At 48.1% G+C, this 20,384-nt stretch overlaps 5 protein-coding genes across 9 annotated transcripts in view; 3 read left to right on the plus strand and 2 right to left on the minus strand.

Moving 5' to 3' along the window:
* The first annotated feature begins 1,107 nt into the window (after window positions 1-1,107).
* On the plus strand, window positions 1,108-1,698 carry LOC125957010 (general odorant-binding protein 56d-like). Its single transcript, XM_049689360.1, has 2 exons — window positions 1,108-1,222; window positions 1,283-1,698. The coding sequence occupies exons 1-2, from the start codon at window positions 1,160-1,162 to the stop codon at window positions 1,631-1,633; spliced, it is 414 nt and encodes a 137-aa protein (XP_049545317.1). The 5' UTR covers window positions 1,108-1,159; the 3' UTR covers window positions 1,634-1,698.
* A 3,059-nt stretch (window positions 1,699-4,757) lies between these two features.
* Window positions 4,758-7,774, plus strand: LOC125956976 (leucine-rich repeat neuronal protein 2-like). Its single transcript, XM_049689315.1, has one exon. It carries the CDS (start codon window positions 5,714-5,716, stop codon window positions 7,223-7,225), a length of 1,512 nt encoding a protein of 503 aa, XP_049545272.1. The 5' UTR covers window positions 4,758-5,713; the 3' UTR covers window positions 7,226-7,774.
* A 1,865-nt stretch (window positions 7,775-9,639) lies between these two features.
* Window positions 9,640-17,093, plus strand: LOC125957005 (uncharacterized). Its single transcript, XM_049689356.1, has 3 exons — window positions 9,640-10,402; window positions 15,721-16,073; window positions 16,268-17,093. The coding sequence occupies exons 1-3, from the start codon at window positions 10,291-10,293 to the stop codon at window positions 16,379-16,381; spliced, it is 579 nt and encodes a 192-aa protein (XP_049545313.1). The 5' UTR covers window positions 9,640-10,290; the 3' UTR covers window positions 16,382-17,093.
* A 492-nt stretch (window positions 17,094-17,585) lies between these two features.
* Window positions 17,586-18,272, minus strand: LOC125953362 (factor V activator RVV-V alpha-like). Its single transcript, XM_049682861.1, has one exon. The coding sequence runs from the start codon at window positions 18,270-18,272 to the stop codon at window positions 17,586-17,588; it is 687 nt and encodes a 228-aa protein (XP_049538818.1).
* A 365-nt stretch (window positions 18,273-18,637) lies between these two features.
* The window catches only part of LOC125956945 (uncharacterized), a 72,850-nt gene continuing 71,103 nt past the window's right edge, over window positions 18,638-20,384 (minus strand). For all 5 annotated transcript variants that reach the window (XM_049689247.1, XM_049689249.1, XM_049689251.1 and 2 more), the window contains exon 8: window positions 18,638-20,384. This exon is cut by the window's right edge and continues 3,078 nt beyond it. In XM_049689247.1, coding sequence (XP_049545204.1) covers window positions 19,921-20,384 — 464 coding nt within the window. In that variant the 3' untranslated portion in view covers window positions 18,638-19,920.

Below are 20,384 nucleotides of genomic sequence, written 5' to 3' on the forward strand. Positions count from 1 at the left end.
GGACCCCACTATCAAAGGCAGGATGCATTGTTTATGGAAACGAAATTACGTAAAATGGAATAAATTTTCATGTTACTGAGTGTATCGGTCCTTTGAATCTGCAGCATGATTGGTTTCCTTTCTCTCGATCTCAGGGAAAATAAGCATCAACAAAGCGATGCATGGTAAGAGTTCTCACGGCATATGAATTCAGACAACACATGTTCATTATTATGCAGGACACTTTCTTGTTGCTCACTTCTCAAACCTTTTGTGGCGCTGGCTTGGTACTGACAGTTATTCAATATATTCCGTTACTAATCAATATGTTTTACCAAAGTAGATTCGAAAAAACCTGATAGGAGTAGTAGCTAGTGAGAGGTATAAATTAACCAAATTTCTTATTATATATGTTACATGAGGAACGTATGCTATAAAATGGTAAAAAAAATCCTAGTAATACGAAATACGAAAATGAAATTCTAGCAACAGAATCTATCTGAAATCAAAGAGTTGCTCTCATTGTACCTTCAATACTTTACTAACCAAGCAGCAACACGTTTCGTGTTTGAGTTCATCGAGGTACAACCAACCTTCATCGAATAGTTGCTGCTTAGAGTTTCCATTTCGCTCCAACATTGTAGCCATTGTTTCCCAGCCTCCAGGTACCAGGTGTAAGATGGGCTACTTAGCATTCCGTACCTCAATCAATTATGTATCTGCTGCACTTTACCACCACCACCACCGCCACCACCACCACCGCCACCACCACCGGGTATGCAAGCAACACCCCTTGGCCACCTCGCGCACGGCCACGCGCGCTCGCTGTAACTCAGCATCACTGACCTCTCCGCGTGCCATTCAGCAACGAACGCAGTAATTAATGTTTCCGAGGCAGCAGAGTGCAATCCGCTGGAGATAGATCTTGCGCTATCTATCTTGAACATGAACACGAACCCGCTCCACGGTCCCGGGAGGTTCTGTTGCTGGCAGCAGAAGGTTGTGGTATCTCCTCTTTATCCACTCCATTCTAAACGGGCTATGAAGGTGAGGTGCTGTTAGTGGTTGGTGGGAGAAGGTAGTATAAAACCGGCCCGTAATAGGTCAGTAGGTTATCAGAACCATCATCACCAGCAACACCTGCCTGTCGATAGCAAGCGATAGCACAATCAGCCCCAGTATGCAGTTCACCATTTTCTTCCTTCTCTGCGGCGCCTCGCTGGTGTTTCTGGCTGAGGTTCAAGTAAGTAACCTTCGGTAGAGAGTCCTGGAACGCATCTAACACATGTTTCCATCCTTGCAGAGCTTTACGCTGCGTCAGCAGAAGATGGTCAGCATCTACGCGCTGGAGTGTATGGCCGAATCGGGCATCGATGTTGCGTCGGTGTCGAAACTGCGCGACGGTGACATCAGCCCCGCCAGCAAGACGAACCGCTCGGTAAAGTGTTTTATGAAATGTTTCTTCGAAAAGGAAGGCTTCATCGATGGTGACGGGCAGCTGCAGCTCGAGAACATTACGGTCGCCCTGGAGAAGGACTACGAACGGAGTACGATCGATGAGATGCTGGTCAAGTGTGGCGTCCAGAATGAGGACGGCTGTGAAACGGCGTACCACGCGTACGAGTGCTATCACGATCACTACCAGAATCTGTAATCAGTCACTCGCGCGCGCGCTGGATTTGCTGGATGCCCGAACTCCTCGTGTCAGCTGCTCCTCAGAACCCCGAGAAAGTGTTTCTCAAGTCAACAATAAATGAATGAACTCTTCTAAACTAGCTGCTACCTGGTTTGCGGATGATAAATGAAAGTGTAAGGAAGAAATCTGGGCGCACCACACACGCCAGGGCACCATAAATTGCTGTCACATATACGGGAAACTTCTGGTCAAAAATAAGAAACCAGGAATCCCATTATGCATCAGTTTGCTGGCTCGCCGGCACAGACATTCTCATATCATATCTCGACGCCTCAAGCTGGAGAGGTGATAGACGAGACCGGAAATGGTTTTGGTTTCGGGGAAGTTCATGCTTATAAATGTATAACATCATTAAAGGCTGGAGGCCATCACTCGGTTGGGTTTAGATCCTGGACCAACCAGGACCAAAAGTCAAACGCTATGGGGCCACGGAAGAGCGCTCTAGGTCACCTCCTGGCAACCACCACCACTACCACTAAGCCGTAAAGTGAGAGTAAGCTGCTTCGTTTATCATCTCCAGCGCGCTCGGTTCCTAAAGCTGACTGGCTTTGCTGCTACTGCTGCCACCGGAGGTGTGGCGAAGAGATAGCGAAAACATTTCTCATATATGCGCCGTGATGCGCTGATTATGCAGTGAGATTATGCAGCCCTTTTCGGAACGGGTTTTCCCCCTGCACTGCCACGGGCCAGACCTGGCGGGCAATATGCGGTGCAACAGTCCGGACACGTGGCCCCCGGTGGCTGATGCAAAGTGGCGCTAGGTGAACCCATTGCAGGGAACCATTCATCACCTCAGCCTTTCTGCCAGCCTGCGCCAAGTGTCTCGGTGGTGCAGAGGGGTTGCTTTCTTCTATCTTTTAAGCGTTTCGGGGTGACAGCGAGATGTACTGCGAGTTTTTGCATCAACATTTCAAGTAGAGACATTGTGTTTTCATTTAATAGTTATGTTTGAAAAGATATATTTATTATAACTATGAAATGTAGGTATAGTACATTTTTAATGGAAATCATAATCAATCAATTTCAAGGTACTTAAACATACGGCTCGCCCTTCATTATATATGTTAAAAAATTTCAAGGTACGTATAAGCGTATTTATTTGTTCGTGTTTAATTTTGTGCATTTGTTACCAATTTATGTTTTATTTTTCTCGGAATTTGCATTATTGCATTGATTTTTTAATATTAATTATCAGTTAAATGTTTACATTTATATTTTGTTTGTTTTACGAAAGAAACCGCATTAAGATTGAAATCGTGTTTATATTTCTATACTTCTGTTATGGTTCTGTTATGTTTCGTATTTTTAATATGCAGGTTTATTTATTGCTTCTAAATTTAATATTTATTAAGATTCACAATTTATTGCATTCAGACATTCACCAACATTTCATCTTTTATCTCGCAAGATTCCCTTTCAAAGCTCTTTCTTTCTAGCATCTTGCAACGATTTTGTTCCTTCGTAGATCGCTGCTAAGGACCTTTATTGGCCTCCCCCTTAAGCACGCCAAACATCCACAAAACGAGAAGAAAAACCCCAGGCACAAAGGTATAGAACGCTCGGTGATATCGTTTGTCACGCGTTACGGAGCTGCATTATTTGCATTTGCTGCGCTGCGCAGCGCTTCGTTGCACATCTTCAAAGGCGAACCATCAACTGAGGAATTAGCAAGCCCGCGGGTTCAACAAGGGTCACAGTGAAAGGGCAGCTCGTCTAGAGGTCCTTGAAGTGGTTGGCTCAAAAAGAAATAGGGAATCGAAATGAAAAGTACTGGAAACTCCTTCAAACAACGAAAGCCTGCCGGGCCATTCCGCAAGGACCCCCGAGGAGTAGAACGCCCTTATAGCAACAGACGATGGAGCTGAAATAGAAGGAACGCTCAAGTGCCCGTGGGAATGATGAATTGCTAGCTTCGTGTGCATCATCCCTTTGTGGCTCGCTTTTCCGATGATGGCCGACCGGTTGGTGGTGAGGTTATTTGAGGTCACATTCTGAGCTGCACCTCCATGTGGCGTTCTCCTGAATAAAGACGAAAGAGGATTTACCTTTCACTCAACAAATTTTCAACATTCTGCTGGACTTCCGGACGAAATTGGATTTGGTTCTTTCCATAAAGCAAGCTTTCACTCAGGTTAGTAGCGACTAGCGTTGATTTGCCGCACTGTTTCGAGAATGTTTTGTACCGTCTAACCCTTCCCAAAATGTATTTTCGCCTTAACATTATCCTATTAAACCTCGGACACAAACAACGACACACTAGAAGCGTTATGCAGGCATTGTACCGGACTAGACTCGTTTGGTCATCGTCACCATCGCACCACATTCGATCGATATCCTTGACGACGCAACTGAGGACCCCGTAACGAGTGTCCGAGTCGCCAAAGACAAGCCAAAGTAATTAATAATTGGATTTTAATCCTTTGCCAGCAAATCCCACACAGTGATGTCGGTACCATCAGCAGTGACAAAGAGGCAAACACACACACTCACACACACATACGGGTTGGAAAAGACCGGAATAGTACGGTCTAGCGGCTCCAAGGATCTACACAATTCCTCATCTTTGACATGAATCCACCATCGGTGGCCTTACGGTGCCCCAATGGTGGTTGTGTGGTTTGTTGGAAAACAGATCGGTGATTTATGAGTTTCTATCGATTGTCAGACAAAGATTCATCAAACATCACCCGACCCGACCAGGGGGTTTCCTCGTTACGGGTGGGCTTCGAGCGAACGTTCGAACCAGAGCGTTAGTGTAACCTCAGTAGGCCCGGGGACAAAAGAAAGCTGCCACAGTCTTATGGCTGAAGGGCCAAGGCCTACTGCCGGCGTTGCTGTGTAACAAATGACATGTACCGTAGTACCCGGAGTCTGTGCCTTACGTAACCTATTAAAATGAATCCGTTCCGTGTGTCCTTGCAGCAGCAGCAGAACAGATTAGAATGCCGGCCGGCCGGCCGGCGGGTCGACCGTTCGAGCCATCAATCCTAGCCCCATCCGATAACCATGATAACATGTCCCTTTTATCCTATCCAATGATTGACAACTTCTTGCACGTTGCGCTGCCATGCTGGATCCCCTCGGGGGTGTCTTCGATGAACGAGCAAGTTTGTAGCGTCGTGTGGATATCGTGGTGCAACGGCTGCGATAACATGCGCTGTATCAATTTCACTCCACGAACGGAAAAGTCTCGGGGACCAATAATTGAATGCACAGATAGTCGACGGTACCGGATTTGCTCAATTGAAGTCGATAAGAAGCTCACCATCTCCACCTAGATGGCGATTTCGTACACCGAAGTGGCCACATCTCATCGACCATCCGGACTGGTAACGTTTGTTTCGTGGAAGCGCATCCCAACCCCTTCAAATCCCCCAGGAGTGAATCATGATTGTGTGAACACGCGGAACGTACCTTTGCACATTGTCATTTACTTGCGCCCCCCCTAATGCTCAGACAGCTGCACACACACACACTAGCAGCACACTGCACTGATAACGCTCACTGCCAGCTGCCGATGATGCTCGACCCCGCTCGCTCGTGCCGCTACGTTCGTTCGTTCGTTCTTGGTTTTGGCGCAAAGTTTGGCCCCAAACGACGATAACGAAAGGGTTGGAACAGGGCACAGTCGCCAGGTGTTATCGGCTTCGGTTCTTTATCTGCAGCAACCCCTCTCGGTTGCTTACACACCGCTACAACCGCAGTTTGCACGCACAGTTTTTCAGTTGGCTAGTGGTCGTCGGTGGCGTAGTCTGACGATTCCAGGAGACCGTTCTAGAAGCCGAGTATCCGTCATGCTACAAGTGGTCAAGCGGCGAAATTAAAAGTAAAATTCAGATCGATACGAATCCTGTAGGTGCTGAGTGTTCGAAGACCAGGCAGCTGGCAGGTCCTGTGTTGTGAATTCGATTGACAGAAAGCCGCGGTATTCGTACCGGTGATCACGTAACGTAGTTGCTCTAAAACGCGATATTTAAACAAGTGTTTTGAAGGAGATTTTTGTTGAACAAGTACAACCGAAGCATCGCACGACAACAAATGTGGACTAAAGGCCTAGCTCGTTCTGTGGTCACCCTCTGTTTGCTTCTCAGCATCTGCGGCAATAGTTGGTGTGATGAAGAGGCTGTTGCTGCTGCTGCTGCTGCTGGTGTTGAGGAAGTAGACCACCAGACACAGTCACTTCCGACACCCGTATCACATCTGTGTAACTTCACGAAACCTCTGCTCGATCCGACCGAAAGCGAGGACGATGGTTACTGTATCTGCAACACGCACAACGGACAACCCTGGGGCATACCGGTGGTCGAGATCAACTGCCGGAACCGCCTTCTGGCGCACGTCTTCGTACCGGGTGTTGAGGAGCAGCTACCCCAGGGAACCGTCCGGTTAGACCTTTCGCACCGAACACTCACCGACGTACCGTGGCTTGCCGGTAGCTCGCTGCACTATCTACATCTCGACCACAACGCGATAACAACGGTCCCCGATAAGGTGTTTGCTAATTTGAGCAGCTTACTCGAGCTCCACCTGAGCGGTAACCGTATCGAGGTGCTGACGACCGATGCCCTGGCCGGGCTAGCGATGCTAAAGGTGCTCGATCTAAGCCACAACCGTCTGCGGGCGATCGAACTGAACGCCTTCTCGGTCTCGATCCATCTGGAGCGTCTCGTGCTATCGAACAACACGGCGCTCGGTGAGTTCTTTAACCGTACCGGTGAGTCGGACCTGTTTCTACGGCTCGGGGTCACCACACGGCTCAGTACGATCGAGCTCGAGCGCTGTAACCTAACCGACATTAGCCTAACGAGCGGAGCCGGACTCGAACGGGCGTTCCTTGGTCACAACCGATTCCAGCAGTTGACGCAACTACCGAAGCAGCTGACCTATCTGGATGTGAGCGGTACACCGATCCGCTCGCTACCACCCAAGTTCCTACCCTATCTGCTACACCTGGATACGCTTATCATGCAGGACATGCCGACGCTGACCACGCTCGAAGCGTACTCGCTGTATGGGCTGCCCCGGATGACCTATCTGAACCTGCAGGGCTCCCGTAACCTCACCACCATCGACGGCCATCTGTTTGGACAGAATGTGGTGCGAAATGAGACGACGGATGCGGGATTGAAACGTCTCGTCCTGGCCGGAACAAGTATTCGTACGCTGAACGATTCGTTGCAGATGGCGTTCGAAAGTCTGCGAGTGCTGGATCTGCGTGGTGCACCGTTGTACTGTGACTGTAAGTTGCGGTGGTTGCGTGAGATGCGCAACCTTACCACGACCGGTATGTGCGTGAAGCCTAGTTCCTTGCGCCGGGCACCGTTTGGACTGGTGCAACCACACCAGTACGAGTGCCGCTCGGAACAGTCCTGGGTTTATACGGTGTTTAACGTGATCCTCGGTGTACTGCTGGTTGTTGGGGTTGGTGTCGGTATCTATCTGATCGTGAGAGCGGTCCGACCGGGGCCGCAGGTCGTGTTGCGCCGGGTGGGTGAGACGAGCCCGTACGCCCGAGTTACGATCGAACCGAATTCGGCCGAAAACCTCTAATGGCAGGACGAGAACCCGTAAATCCGCAAAGACATGGCCAGACTGAGGAATAGAAGATTGAAGACGGTTGCCCAAGGATAGTGTAGGTTGCAGTTTCCAGTACAGATAGGTTTAAAGAAATGTAAGGTTTAGATACAATCGTAAAATACTTTTTAATCGAATCAGTGCCATTAGGAAAGAGTATTTTAGATTTAAGAAACAAACATAGACATGTTGCAAAAGATCAATAGGCAGAACATAAGCATAGAGATATAAATATTGATTAAATTTTAATTAAAATTAGGTGCGCATGAGTATTTTACTCAATTTGATAACATTTTTCAAATCAATCTGAGGGTCACCTATGTACAATCCATTTCATGTTCTGATCGAATGTATGCTGAGAGTCAGGATCAATAATTACTCAATACTGATGTAAGCTAAATATTAAGCAGTACACTAGGTACGCGGGAAGCAAGGTTGTGAAAGGCCAGGTACAGGATAAGACGAACCAAATAATTCAACAAATCGTTTAGTGTTTTATTCCTAAAAGCATTTAAAAATAAAGACGTTTTAAAATATTTGGTTTCGTAAATTATATTAAGCTTTTTCCGAAATAAGGATAACAGAAGATGCATAATCCAATTGGTAGGGATGGCATTAAAGGGAGGCTTGCCTTTAGTGGCATCACTTTTTTAACGTGTTTTCCTTAATTGGTGAACCACTGAAAAGTATTGATTATAAATGTTGGAAATGAATGTTTCCCAAGTTCCCAACGTTCTCAGAATCTGTGCTCATCGCAACATCAAAACTACTGGGCCAATCTTTTTGAAATTTTAAACATTTGTTTGCGTTGCACTTACGAGGTACCACTGGGTTTATTGTTTTGATTCTAAATCCTTAAAAAAATAGTTTCCCCTTACTACTCGACACCCAGATACGCCTAAACCTATTTTAGATCACATTTCCACCACCCTATCCCACAAAAACGTATCCGAAACCGATCTAAACGCGCAGTGAGTGTGCTACTTCGCTGTCAACTCCGCACACTTCGTTCAAATTTGAAAAAGTTTCCGTTGCAACGGTACAAACTACCATCCGTTTCGACCTCAACACCAGGTTGCTTCGTCGAGCGTAAAGCAACAGCACCGTGGCTCCAAAGACCCCCCAAAAACTTTGTATCAACGCGGGCGCGCGTGTGTGTATGCTTGCAACTCGATCGTGAAGACGTGCCAGTAGACCGGGAATGCCGAAACGAAACACACAAAACAAGCGGCCAGAGACTGTGCGTGCGGTGCTTTAAACACCGTTACTCCTGGTGAGGGGTTTTTTTTTGTTGTTGTTAATGGAGGGAACGCGTTTTTCGGGGGTGGGGGGATGGTATGGCTTAATGTTTATCAGCGAACCTTTGCTTCTCTCACACGCACCACACTGACGGTCCACTCCCGGTTGTCCCACATTCGGAACCATCCGAGGTTTGAAGTAAGCCATTCCAGGCAGTAAAAGCGTTGGGAATTAGTATCTATTAGTTGGACAGCGGGGGGTCATGATAAGCATCAGAACATTGCCTCTTAGCAGCTACCTTCCCCGGGTCAAGCACAGTAGTTAGCAAAAGCGAGATCTTTAACCTCTTGGTCTTGGGACCCTCGGGAGCAGCAGCGATTGATCGCAGCGCAGGTGCCGGGCATCAGCTTTCGCCAGCCCGCGGGCGTTGGCATTCCAAGGGTGGATTCTCATCTTTCCACTCAGCTGGGTAAGGGGAGGTCCAGTAGCTCAAATGCTCAAATTTCGCCCCTCAACCCGCCTCCCTTGGCGGCCTTTGTGGCTCACATTCTATTACGCCTTCGGCCAGCCCGCGTTAATAGGTTGACGGGGTAAACCCTCGCTCTCGAACACACACACACAAATACACACGAGTTGTATGCCGGAGGAACCGTAAGTAGGTTGAGCGTTGAGCCCACTCCCCCTTAAGGGAGGGAGGGGATCTCGCGCCCGGTGTCTCGTGGCAAAAGAGCTTTACTTTCGTTCTTTCACCGTGATTTGCTGCTGCTGCTGCCGGTGCTGCTGGTGCGTGCCTACGTCAGCACATCAACCAGTTGGAGAGAGAGAGCGCCGCTCATTTACCAGCGGCTTGTCAGCTGTTAGATTTGGAATCTCCCAACGGCTTTCGAGCTTCTCATCAGATCTTCAGAGATCGCCGAGGGAGAGTCGAGTTTGTCGTGTTAGCAGTAGATCTGATCCGAGAGCGAGCGAGCGAGCGAGGGCAAAGAGACGCCGAGAAAGAAAGAGAGACCTCAGCACAAGATCAGGTGACACGCGGGCACCCTCGCGCGATCACAACACAACACAACGACGACAACGACGACGCTCGTGGTGGCTCGGAATTATCTAATCGAGGACGCTCTGCCCACCCGACTGACAGCAGCAACAGCAACAGCAGCAGGTAGCTCGTCAGGAGTTCGCCATCAGTTCCACTCGTTCGCTCGTGGTGTCGTCGTGGCCGTCGTTGCGTGTTGAGGTTCGCTGCATTCCCCGGTGCTCGCTAGTACCCATCTAGTGTTGACCATCACCCAGCCAGCAAAGCGTGCAAATGGCTACTACCTAACCAAACGACGTCACCATGGTGACAGCTGAGTGACGGTCTACCGGCGCTGAAGACCACGACGCCATCCATAGTGAATCTTTTGGACGAGTGTTAATTAGCTGTGGCCCCCCCAAGTATCCCCGTGCCACCCCTTCCTCTTTCTGTCTGTCGGTATTATGGTGTTGTGAACGAAAGGTATCCCCCATGCCCAATGGCTGCAGCCCGGTAACGGCCGTCGGTACAAGAAAGGTTAATTGGAAAGGCGCCCGCCGCATCTTCCGGCCGTCCGCCAGTGTTGCGGTGGCATGTAGATTGGGTCCGTGTTTCCTCGTTTCCACCGCGAGTCGAACGCATTTCGCGCGTCCAGCTAATTGTGAACATCAACACACGCCGCGCATCTGAAGAGAGAGAGAGCAGAGGCCTCGTCGTGTAGTCCCTCGAAAACGGAATCCAATTATTGAACGACGGGATCAGCAGGAACCACTGTTCCTGAGGGTGTAAAATGGTCCTGATGTCCTGTTGTTCCTTCGCGAGCTCGAGTAGCCATGGTGCGGATGGTACGGTCACCGCCGGCCACCGATATCCGTACGGTTCGGATGCTAGCAACGTGACAGGTAAGTGAACACCGGAACCTGCATCGACACTGTCACTGGCACTGTACTGGTTGAATAGGCCCGCTAGGTTATGTCGTTGTCGTCATCGTCGTTGGTTGGACACTGGGCCATTTTGAGCTGCCTGTCGCGAGTGTCGCTTCCGTGGGGATTACATGCGAGCCAGAGTGACAGTGTAACCAGGATTGCACCGTTTGGACCAGAGGAGTCTACTAGAACATGACAGAAGCGACAGAAACGACATCTCTAGACCATAGAGAAGTGACCAAAACGCTTCACGGGATGACGCATTGATCTTGCTTCATTTATTCATTTGTTCTGTTTTACGGACAAAACCAGGGCCACGAAAGTTTGAAAGTGTAGGTCGTGCGCGTTGTTTATCCGTTTTCCCCAAAGCACAACACAGCCCCGCGGGAGCACCGTCATTAAAGAGAAAGTCGCATCCAAATCTGATTTCAAACTTTAACCCAACCCCAAAAACTTAAGTGCCTGGTGAGAACTGGTGTGAACCGGACTGGCATACGGAACGGAACAAACCAAACGGTTAACTCCGGTGGGATCGCACGCAAACCCGCAAAGCCAGAAGCTGATTAGAAACTTGCTCGAAACCGAACCTCACCTTCCCGCGCTAAACCATTTCAACCTTCCACAACCACGCCGGCATTACCGGCGGATTCTCGTTATCCAATAAATTCTCGGCGAAACCCGGCGCCTCTCTCCGCCGTACACCTGTGACCACGCCATATGCATCTTCGCCGTCTATATGTTCCGCCTGTTGGGCCGGTCATGGGAATTGAGGCGCGCTAAAGGGACCACCGGATAATGGCGACGAAGAGCGAACGAGGTTATGTCTTCGCTACGACCGCGGCGCGACGACACAAAGCGACAAATAGTTTGCTAGAGTTGTCCCCTCGAGTGCGCCGCGCGGTTCTGTTTATGACCACATAATCACCGGCCACCGGCACTCCCTTCACAATTCACTCCCGATCCCAGCGATTTCCCGGTGACCGATTACAGCGCGGTCCGGATCTAGAAAGTCGGTCACCGGTCGCGGTGCTCTAGCAGCCCTTCCACTCATCGTGGACCATCTCGAACATCCGTCTAGTCTAAGATGCTTTCGAGATGTTGGCCCGCGCCGCGACCTCGTCTGCCGAATGCGTATGCAAATTGTTCGCGACATTGCACGCGCGAGACGGTGGAAGAATGTGCTGGCGCTGTACTTGGTGCTGAGGGATCAGCATGGAGCGTGTGGCCTCTGATAGGGCAACAATCGAGGTGAGGTGGTGGTCGTTCATTAGCTCATCATCATCATCAGTCGTCGTCGTCGTTGTCGTCGTTGTCGTCTTCGATTGATTGTTGGACCTATTGCATATATGGTGGGGTGAAGGAAGTTCCAGCCCGGACAAAGGAGAATGTTTGCCGACGTTTGCCTCGACTGGAAGCTGATGACGCAGGAGTTGCTGGAATGCTATTTTGCGATAATAATTCCGTTTTGCATGCATCTCCAGTAGAATGTTTATCGGAGCATAACAGTGGTCCTCCACTGTTATTGAGCCTGGAATCATGCATTCGATGAGCTTGGCACAATTTGTGAAATGATGTTTACAATAAAGCGACTCACAAACTGTTTGTTGTTGTTGAAATTTGGAGGGATGAGGAACAAGACGCCATGAACTATGGACGTTAAGACGTACCAGATTATGCTTCTCAATCGAAGTTGAAGGAAAAGACATTCTAGTTGCGTAAGAGCATAATTAGTATCATGTTCAATGAATAGATAGAATGATGCAGCTAACTTGCTTATTCAAGCATCATCACTAATGAGTTGATACTCAAATTTGGCCGATTACACTGTCCATTACATTACGCCTGTATTATAATTTTTACTTTAAACAACTTTAATTGTTGTTGTAACTTTTCTTTAACTATCCGCGCAATAATAACAAATTAACTTCATTTTATGGCATTTTATGGCGGGAATGAAAGAACCTTGATAGGAGTCTTCTGAGGAATCACTATTGCTTGCCTTTTCTGAGCAATAAAGTAGATAACATCTAACATGGTTTTCAAATTCGGTTTAATCGTACTCCCAAAAGTCAATTTTCGACTCTTGCATTCGAGGAAACGATAGAGTAGATGAGACAACATTTTCTGCCGATGAAAGGATGGCTTAAAAGCTTTGCTATGAACTACAAACTTTCTCCTTCAATTTTGACTGGTCAAAGGCCTAAATCAATCAACAGACTTTAGAGTGATGTTGTAATTGTTCACGTCCGAGGCTAGCCAAGGGATTAGTAGCCTCCGAGCCAACCGAGAAGCCCACGAAAGTTCTTAATAGGGTTCGTTCTATAGAGTGTACGGAGCCATGATGAGTAGAGTAGTTCAAAACAGTCAAGGGATAGTTTTGATATGAACCTCAAAATTATCGTTTGTAGCTTCTGGTAAACGATTGGAATTTTGCAATTTGTAAGTAAGCTATGGTAACTATGGACATCACCGCCCTAGTTACAAATGAGACATAGTTACCTATGCGTTAGTTAGTAATGTGATGCATAGAATAGAAGATTGTTTCGGTTTATCTCGACGAGTGTGCATTTGTTTTTCTGGAACTCTGAGTGAATAATCAACAGAATTCAACCTACGTGTCTCTACTTAATTCATCCATGAATAAGGATCCCTTCCTGAAACCTTCCTGGAACAAAAAAAACTATAAAACTGTGATCAGTGTCGTGACAAATCATATTTTTAAAAACGGATTAAACCCAGCATCTCCTGTGCCTAACAAGCATCCCACGATTATGCAACAATTCAATCCAATTAGTTCGCAATAAGAGACACATCCGGCAATCTTCGCGGCTTCCTTGCAGCCACATCGATCACAAGCATAAAAAAGCGTTACATTTCAATACCGAAGAACCGACAACAACCTACCACCGTCTTCTCGCCACTGCCCGGCTCATCTGTAGTCCAACCAAATTACCGATTAATTCATTCACAACTTCCCTTCACCGTCACCGCGCTACAGAGACACTAATTAAACCGTTGTTCAACCGTTGGAAGAAAGCGAAGGATACGATTGCCGGCAGGATGCCCCGGTGGCTAAGGGGCATTCCCGCCGCCGAACGAAAGACGGAATAGCACGTGGCATGGACGAAGATGTACGACTCATCAGCGCTCACGTTTGCGCCCGCGCCTTACTGCGCCTCCTTTCCAGAATTGTCCCCGAGAGATGGATCCCAGGACGAAATCCATGGTTCAACGAAGCAAACAAGGAATTGGCAAAATGAGAAGAAGAACGAATCGCAATGGCCACTAGCGCTCCTTCCTTCTGCTTCCAGCCGTGGCCAAAGAAATGATAACAGATAAAAGGGATACAAATGAGTGAACGGAAAGACCGAAAACTTAGGTCCAAGCACCGTCGCCAACCACCAGATGGTCTGTCTTCCAGCAGCGGGAATGAATCATTTGCCGGATTCGCTCGTTTCCGTTTCCAGTTCGCTGTCTCTCGCTCTCTCTCTCTCTTTCCGTTCTTCCGTTCCCACCGGGGGGACTCCGTTAACCTTTCGATTATCCTTTTGACCGAGAACGTCGACGACGGGCAGATACGGGCACGTCCGCTTGCATTGCAATCTGGTGACCTCGTCGTGTGGTGTGGAGGGGGCGGTGGAGGGCAACAGATGGTCGCTATAGCGGGCAAGCGACAAGCGAAACATCCTTTCATTTCATTTCGTTCCATCCTCGACCCTCTGGCGCATCCTGCAGCTGTAAGTTTGGCTGTAATTAAAAGCTCATCCTGCTCACCTCATCCAGCGAACCAGCCAGCGAGCCAGCCAGCCAGCGAGTGTCCTGCGACCTCGCCCAGCATCATAAGGTCATGCATTACATCCCAGCCCGTGGGCACTGGCCACGAACCGAGTCGCCCTACCGACAGTGCGGTGGGATATTGAAAAGAATAAATTTTCTCTCCTGTCCCCTGCCCTCGCCGAGGCGAAGTCAGGACAGGACAGTTCCATTCCATTTGCGCACCGTGACCGCCCCCATTGGTCACCACACGCCACACCAAAGCCAGAGCGAACGTGCGAATGGAGGGACTTCCGGATGGGGGAAACGGGAAATAAAACTCCTGTAATTTGGCCTCCGTGCATCCGGTTTCCATCCGGCTGGCCGAAAATGTGTCACAAATGGTCGTCTCGCAGTGCACTGTGTCACCAGGCGTGTAGCGGGATGAGGAGAACACATGGAAATGGTGGGATGTGGGACAAAATACGGCTTTTAATTAGAAAGAACACTACCACGGCTTCGTTGTGCTTTATGGTGTGGGTTTGGGGTGCGCGCTTGCCGGTGATGACAGAACCGAAGCCGAACGAACCCCCGGGGGGATAGTTAAGGTGGGTGACATATTGGTGACAGTGGCCATCCGATGGCTTGGAATTGGGTATGAAAAATGGACCAAACAGTCAATGCTAAGGATGTGCCCAAAACTAGTTTGACGTTTGCTCAGTGGAAAGACTAAAAATTGTTTGATCTAAGTAGGCTCGCTCGAAGGTCTTTTGTTTTGTTCCGTCAACTAGTTTTGTGCAGCTCTTTAACGTTATATATTAGAGCAAAAATGCTATTTGATATTGTTATCAATAATGCGCTCTCCAATATTTTGACGCCGCTTGGGATTGTTTTGCATTTTTGTACTCAGTTACTACTGCAGTACTGTAGTTATTTCCTCACGAACCACAATACCATCCATTGTGTTAAGATGTAATAAAAAAAAACATAAAAAAAAGATTAAGGAAGAAACTTAAGGAAATGTTAGTACTGAAATAGAACTACTAAGCATTTCTCAAAAACATAAAACTAATTAACTTAAAACAATGTATTTGCCAAGGATGTCTAAGTGTTGCAAAGGACTTCGAAAATTCTTAATCAATTCATTAAGAAAATTCTCAATCTTGTGCTTATGCTATTTTACTAACCATACTCTGAGAAACGGACGGTACTTGATTGGTTGACGACCTATGAGGGAGCGTTCGCATTCCTGCGTTCCTTCCTAACCCCGGAAGTCAATGGTGGAAGTAATTTGCAAATCGCGCCGGAGACCGTTTAGATTCACCGATCCGAGAAAGCTTAGCGAGATCGGATCGGATCGGATCGCACCAATCAATCAAGCTAAATAGCGATGCAAATGAGCTTTCGCAAATGAGCGCGTTCCAACGACCACGACGACGACAACGACGACGACGACACGACCGGAGGACGAAGGGATGTTACGCCGCTCGTTAGTAGCATTACTGAACTGGTCGCTGAATTGTTGTAATCCCCACACACAGAGAAGCACTACGGATGCTACAAGGCCGGTATCTTCTTCGCGCTCGCCATCATCCTGCTGCTGCTGGTCGGTTGCGTGCCGGTCTTCCTGCTCACCGCCAACAGTAACCTCATCCTGCTGATCATGCTCGTTACGCTCCTCCTGATCGGACTGGCCACCTTCATCTACTTCCGCTGGCAGCGCAACCGTGCGCTCGCCATGCGTCGCACGTACGAGCAGCAAAAGTTCGCGCTCACGAGACTCCCGGCAGCGTCAACGGCGGCAGCATCGGCGTCAGCGACGGTGCTAGGATCGAAGGACGAAACAGCGAACGGCAAAGCCGGCCAGGTCAACGGTAACATGTACGGCCATCAGGTAAGCAAAACCCCTTTCCCCGGGCTCCGGTTCAGACGTGCGAAGCGCAAATTGTATTCCAAATAATTAACCTAATTAACGCACCACGTCCACCCGACCCCGGGGTTTTGGACCGCGAAATTGGCCGTGTCCTTCCTGCGCCCTGCCCTTTCTCCCTCTCTCTGATCGCTTTCCGCTTATCCCTCCGCTTTCAGAACATGTCCGGACTTAAGGGTGAGGTGACGACGGGCGGAGGTTCGGAACAATCCTCGCAAAGGACGACGACCACCATCACGGCAAACCAACAACCGCGGTATTCGTTTATTTGAACGGACGGAAGGATACCACCATAGGCCACTACTACGCCACGGGAATGTGGTTTCGTTTCGACACTCGACACACAACCAAATCGTTTCGCCAAATTGGTTCATTGTTTTACCGGTGAGCAATGATGACAGAAATGGTAACACCGGAAATGCAAACATTTGGTAGAAAGAAGAGAGAAAAAAAACCCGCGACCAATCAGCGCGTCCGATCGCCAAACCACAATCCACTCTCCAATGTGGCCTGTATGTTTGTGTGTTTGTGTACAGGTTGATACTTTCGTTTCGTTTACCTTTTTGAAATCACACATTCCGGCGGCAGCACACTCCTCCAGGGTTGCAGGATACTTCACAATTCCCCAAAACCCAGGAGTGCTGGTCAACGTGTAAGCAAACAAGCAATCAATTATGCAACGATCATCTTCATCACACCACCTAGCGGTGTGCAACGAACGTAATTTAACCACCATTTTTGCACCATCATTATTGTTCAGTTCAGTTTCAAGTATTCATATGCACGTCGGGTACCAGCTGAAGCTGTAGCAATTATTTGGTGCATATGCACACCAACTGTTTTAGTAGACCATTTTCGTTGCCTTATTAAAAAGCCAAACAGTGGAATGCTATGGTGAAGACGTGACGGAAACATTGTTAACAGTTAGTTCGTGATAGTTACTAGATAGGATGGAGGAGAAAAATGTTAAAATAATAAAGCATTTTATACTATAACTTGAGCACTCTGTGTGCTAGGTTTGTGTTATCCTTTCTGTTTCATATTAGCTCGTCCTTTGATAAACAACTGAAATCGTAAGTCGTATCTTGCATACGATACGGCTACCAAATCGTCTGCAAGATACGACTTTCGATTTCAGTTTTGAGGCCGTTTTTAGTAAGTTAGTTAGTTAGAAATTGATAGTAAATAAAATAACACAAATGCGTCAAGAAAAGGTAAGTGATAAGTTCTTGCTTTAGGACAACGAACTGTGTTCAGAGTATTATGAGAAAATTGGAGAGAAAATTAAAATTGGAGCTGGGTACTATTCATAGAGTTTATTATGAGATCCAGGAGGAACATTCATTACTACGCTTTCTGATCTGATCTCTTGCCAAGTCTAAAGGATCTGAAGTAGTCTTTGGAGAACTGTCCAGCTATATGGTCCAGTAGCCGAGTATACTCTAATCAAAATGTTCTAATAACGTTCCAAATATCTTACAAACGATCCACTGCACGCTCTTGGTAAGTACGGGTACCATTAACGATCGACTGTATCCATCCCTCGTACTCGTACACATCCGTCACGATGATCGTCCCGATCTGACATATTCTCTTTCCGTACGAAACGACACCAACGAGCACGTAGTTCCGTTTGTCACCTGTCTCCATCACTACTGGACCCCCCGAATCTCCCATACACGCCCCATTACCACCACCAACGCACAGCAGCCCAGGACCGACCGCTTCGGAACAACTTCCACGTGGCACAAGGAACCCATCGCTCACCTGCAGCGTATCGGGCAGCGTATCATCTGCATCGATCTTCCCATAGCCCATTATCAGCACTTTTGTGGAGGGTTTGGGTGAAGCCGGTGTCAACTGGATCGGGATCACCGATTCTGACACCAGGAACGGAGTATCGAGCTCAGCTAGCGCAATATCGTGCGGATGGGTACGATCATCGGCGATGTACAGTTCGTGTTGCCAAAACCGAGTTACCCATCGAAAGTCGCCACCATTTCGATCATCGCGCTCGACCGTCCCGGCTTGGACACGTAAATTTCGAAGCGGAACGTTAGCTCGGCAGCAGTGTGCCGATGTTAGTACCCAGCGTGGTTGTATCAACGTTCCTCCACAATTGACCAGAAAACTGACGGCATAGAAACGTTGAAGCTGCACCATAAACGGGAACTCACCCGGTAATGCCGGTCTGGAAGTGCCATTTTGCAGAACTAAAGGGACAATGAGACTCACAGTCAATGCAGTGACAATGGAGGATCGTGAGTTGGTTACTTACAGATGGAATGAACACCAGATATGCAGAAGAGTAAAAGGACACTGAGCGCTGAGGTAGACCTCATACTCACCTCTGCTAGAACCAACGTGCCAGTAGCGACAACGTTGGAAACCGGGAGTTTTACTCTGCTCCAATGGTGTCCCACCAACCCAGTAAGAAAGTAATTAACGCTGTTTTGCAAAGACTCGCGCAAAGATCAATCATTTCTCAATTAGTTTGCAGTGAAATAACGGCAAGTCGATTTGTGGTTTTTAATTGATTTACGCTCGTTACGTTTATTACGCGGTACTGTTTTCACGAGTTTGTGGTGTTTGAGACTGAGTACAGCCCTCTTTCTTTTTTTCTTTCTCTCTCGCTCTTCTTCTTTTATAGCGACACACACTTTGACTATTTTGATCCTGTCAGCAAGATCATGCTTCCGTTCGATATCTGGTGATGGTCGATAGTTTAATGTTTTCTCCCTTCAGAGTTTCCACGTATTCAAAATGGTTGAAATCCATAGTTTTTCATTTATTGTTAGACCAGCCGCCCTATCCCTCCCAGTCTAGTAACCAGGGGGTCGGCGAGTGGTTTCGGTATTATCCATTCGTGCAATATGACAAATAGACGACTGTTTCCTGACCGGCGCACAACACACGGTTGTCGTGTGCTCTGTATACTGTGTTCGCCCCTAGCGTGTAATGGCACCATCAAAGGTGGCATTGCGTATTATTCTTCTCATCCGTCATCTGTCTCCTGTTTTTCAGTTACTTTCCGTGTTGTGTTAACCAGTTTCATTGTCTGTTGTGAATAATATCCAATATATATTTGTGTGGGTGTGTGTGTGTGTTTATGTAATTTCTGATGGTGTGTCTGGGGCTTAAGCAATGTCCGACCCCTTCTTCATTTTTTCACAGTTATTTTCCAAATTAATTCTTTTTTTTTCGTTTGATTTTTTCATCTATCTTATGATTTATGCTGCGGTAACATGAAATGCGCCACATGTTTGCCTGTTTGCCAACACACACACACACACATACACCGTTTGTGTATCGCTCTTGGATTGGATTTCATTATTGCTAGAATACTCTACTGGCTACCGCTCAATTGCATTACATTATTATTACAGAGTAAATTCCCATTTTGCCCTTCATCCTTGGTTTCCTTCTCTAGTGCTTGCTTTCCTAGCATGGTAGATCCTCTTTTGCGCCCTAACATTACCTTAATTAAAGAAAACTTAATAAATGAAACTACTCCAGGATACGGCAGACATCCGAATGCTAATATGTATCCACAAATGAGAGATGACACAGATCCTTTCTGCTGCTCTGCTCTCGTTCTGCCTGCACTTATCAGCTTACGTTTTTCCTAAGGAACACAAACGGTGCTGGTTAGGAGGAGCCGCGATACCGTTATATCGTACCCAACACCGACGATTGAGGACACCGTACCACACCAACACACGAGTAAAACAACACCGGCCATACGAGCTAGTAGCTTCTTTCATCGTTCGATCGTAGCACCGGAAAGCGGTGGTGGTGACGACGAGGACGACTAGCTCTTGGTGATTGGAATGCTTTGGGGAAAGTTTTTGTACAGCTGGAGCAGCTGCTCTGGTGGCAGGCTTTGCAGATAGAGTCCCGGATTGGCATACAGCTGCAGGTAAAGGGGATCGAACGGAGGTGGAAAGCCGCTAGCGGCAAGTCCAGGTGGCAATCCTGCTAGGACGGCCCCTGCAGCGGCAGCTGCCGCCGCCGATGAACCAACCGTTGGTGGTACGCCGACCGGTGGCAACCGTGGTAACTGAACCCCCGGTGGCAGTGGCGGCAACGATGGTGGCGAGGGATGCGTCAGTGGTGGGGTACCGGTCAATGGGGATCCGGGGCCGGCACCGGTCGGCAGGGACGGTGAGGCAGGTGAAACATGGCCACCAGGTGATGGTCCGGATGGTAGATGCAGCTGCTGCTGCTGCTGTTGCTGCAACGATTGCTGCGTTGGTAGTGGTGGTGGAGGTGGAA

Source organism: Anopheles darlingi, chromosome 3 (assembly GCF_943734745.1).
Source record: "Anopheles darlingi chromosome 3, idAnoDarlMG_H_01, whole genome shotgun sequence".
Classification (NCBI taxonomy): domain Eukaryota; kingdom Metazoa; phylum Arthropoda; class Insecta; order Diptera; family Culicidae; genus Anopheles; species Anopheles darlingi.

Excerpts from the sequence above, each read along its gene's own strand:
- LOC125956976 (XM_049689315.1), top strand. The coding sequence starts at position 5,714 with ATGTGGACTAAAGGCCTAGCTCGTTCTGTGGTCACCCTCTGTTTGCTT.
- LOC125957005 (XM_049689356.1), top strand. The coding sequence starts at position 10,291 with ATGGTCCTGATGTCCTGTTGTTCCTTCGCGAGCTCGAGTAGCCATGGT. Across the intron at positions 10,403-15,720 it reads GGATGCTAGCAACGTGACAG|AGAAGCACTACGGATGCTAC; the intron begins GTAAGTGAACAC and ends CCCCACACACAG. Across the intron at positions 16,074-16,267 it reads GTAACATGTACGGCCATCAG|AACATGTCCGGACTTAAGGG; the intron begins GTAAGCAAAACC and ends CTCCGCTTTCAG.
- LOC125953362 (XM_049682861.1), bottom strand. The coding sequence starts at position 18,272 with ATGGTGCAGCTTCAACGTTTCTATGCCGTCAGTTTTCTGGTCAATTGT.
- LOC125957010 (XM_049689360.1), top strand. The coding sequence starts at position 1,160 with ATGCAGTTCACCATTTTCTTCCTTCTCTGCGGCGCCTCGCTGGTGTTT. Across the intron at positions 1,223-1,282 it reads TGTTTCTGGCTGAGGTTCAA|AGCTTTACGCTGCGTCAGCA; the intron begins GTAAGTAACCTT and ends CCATCCTTGCAG.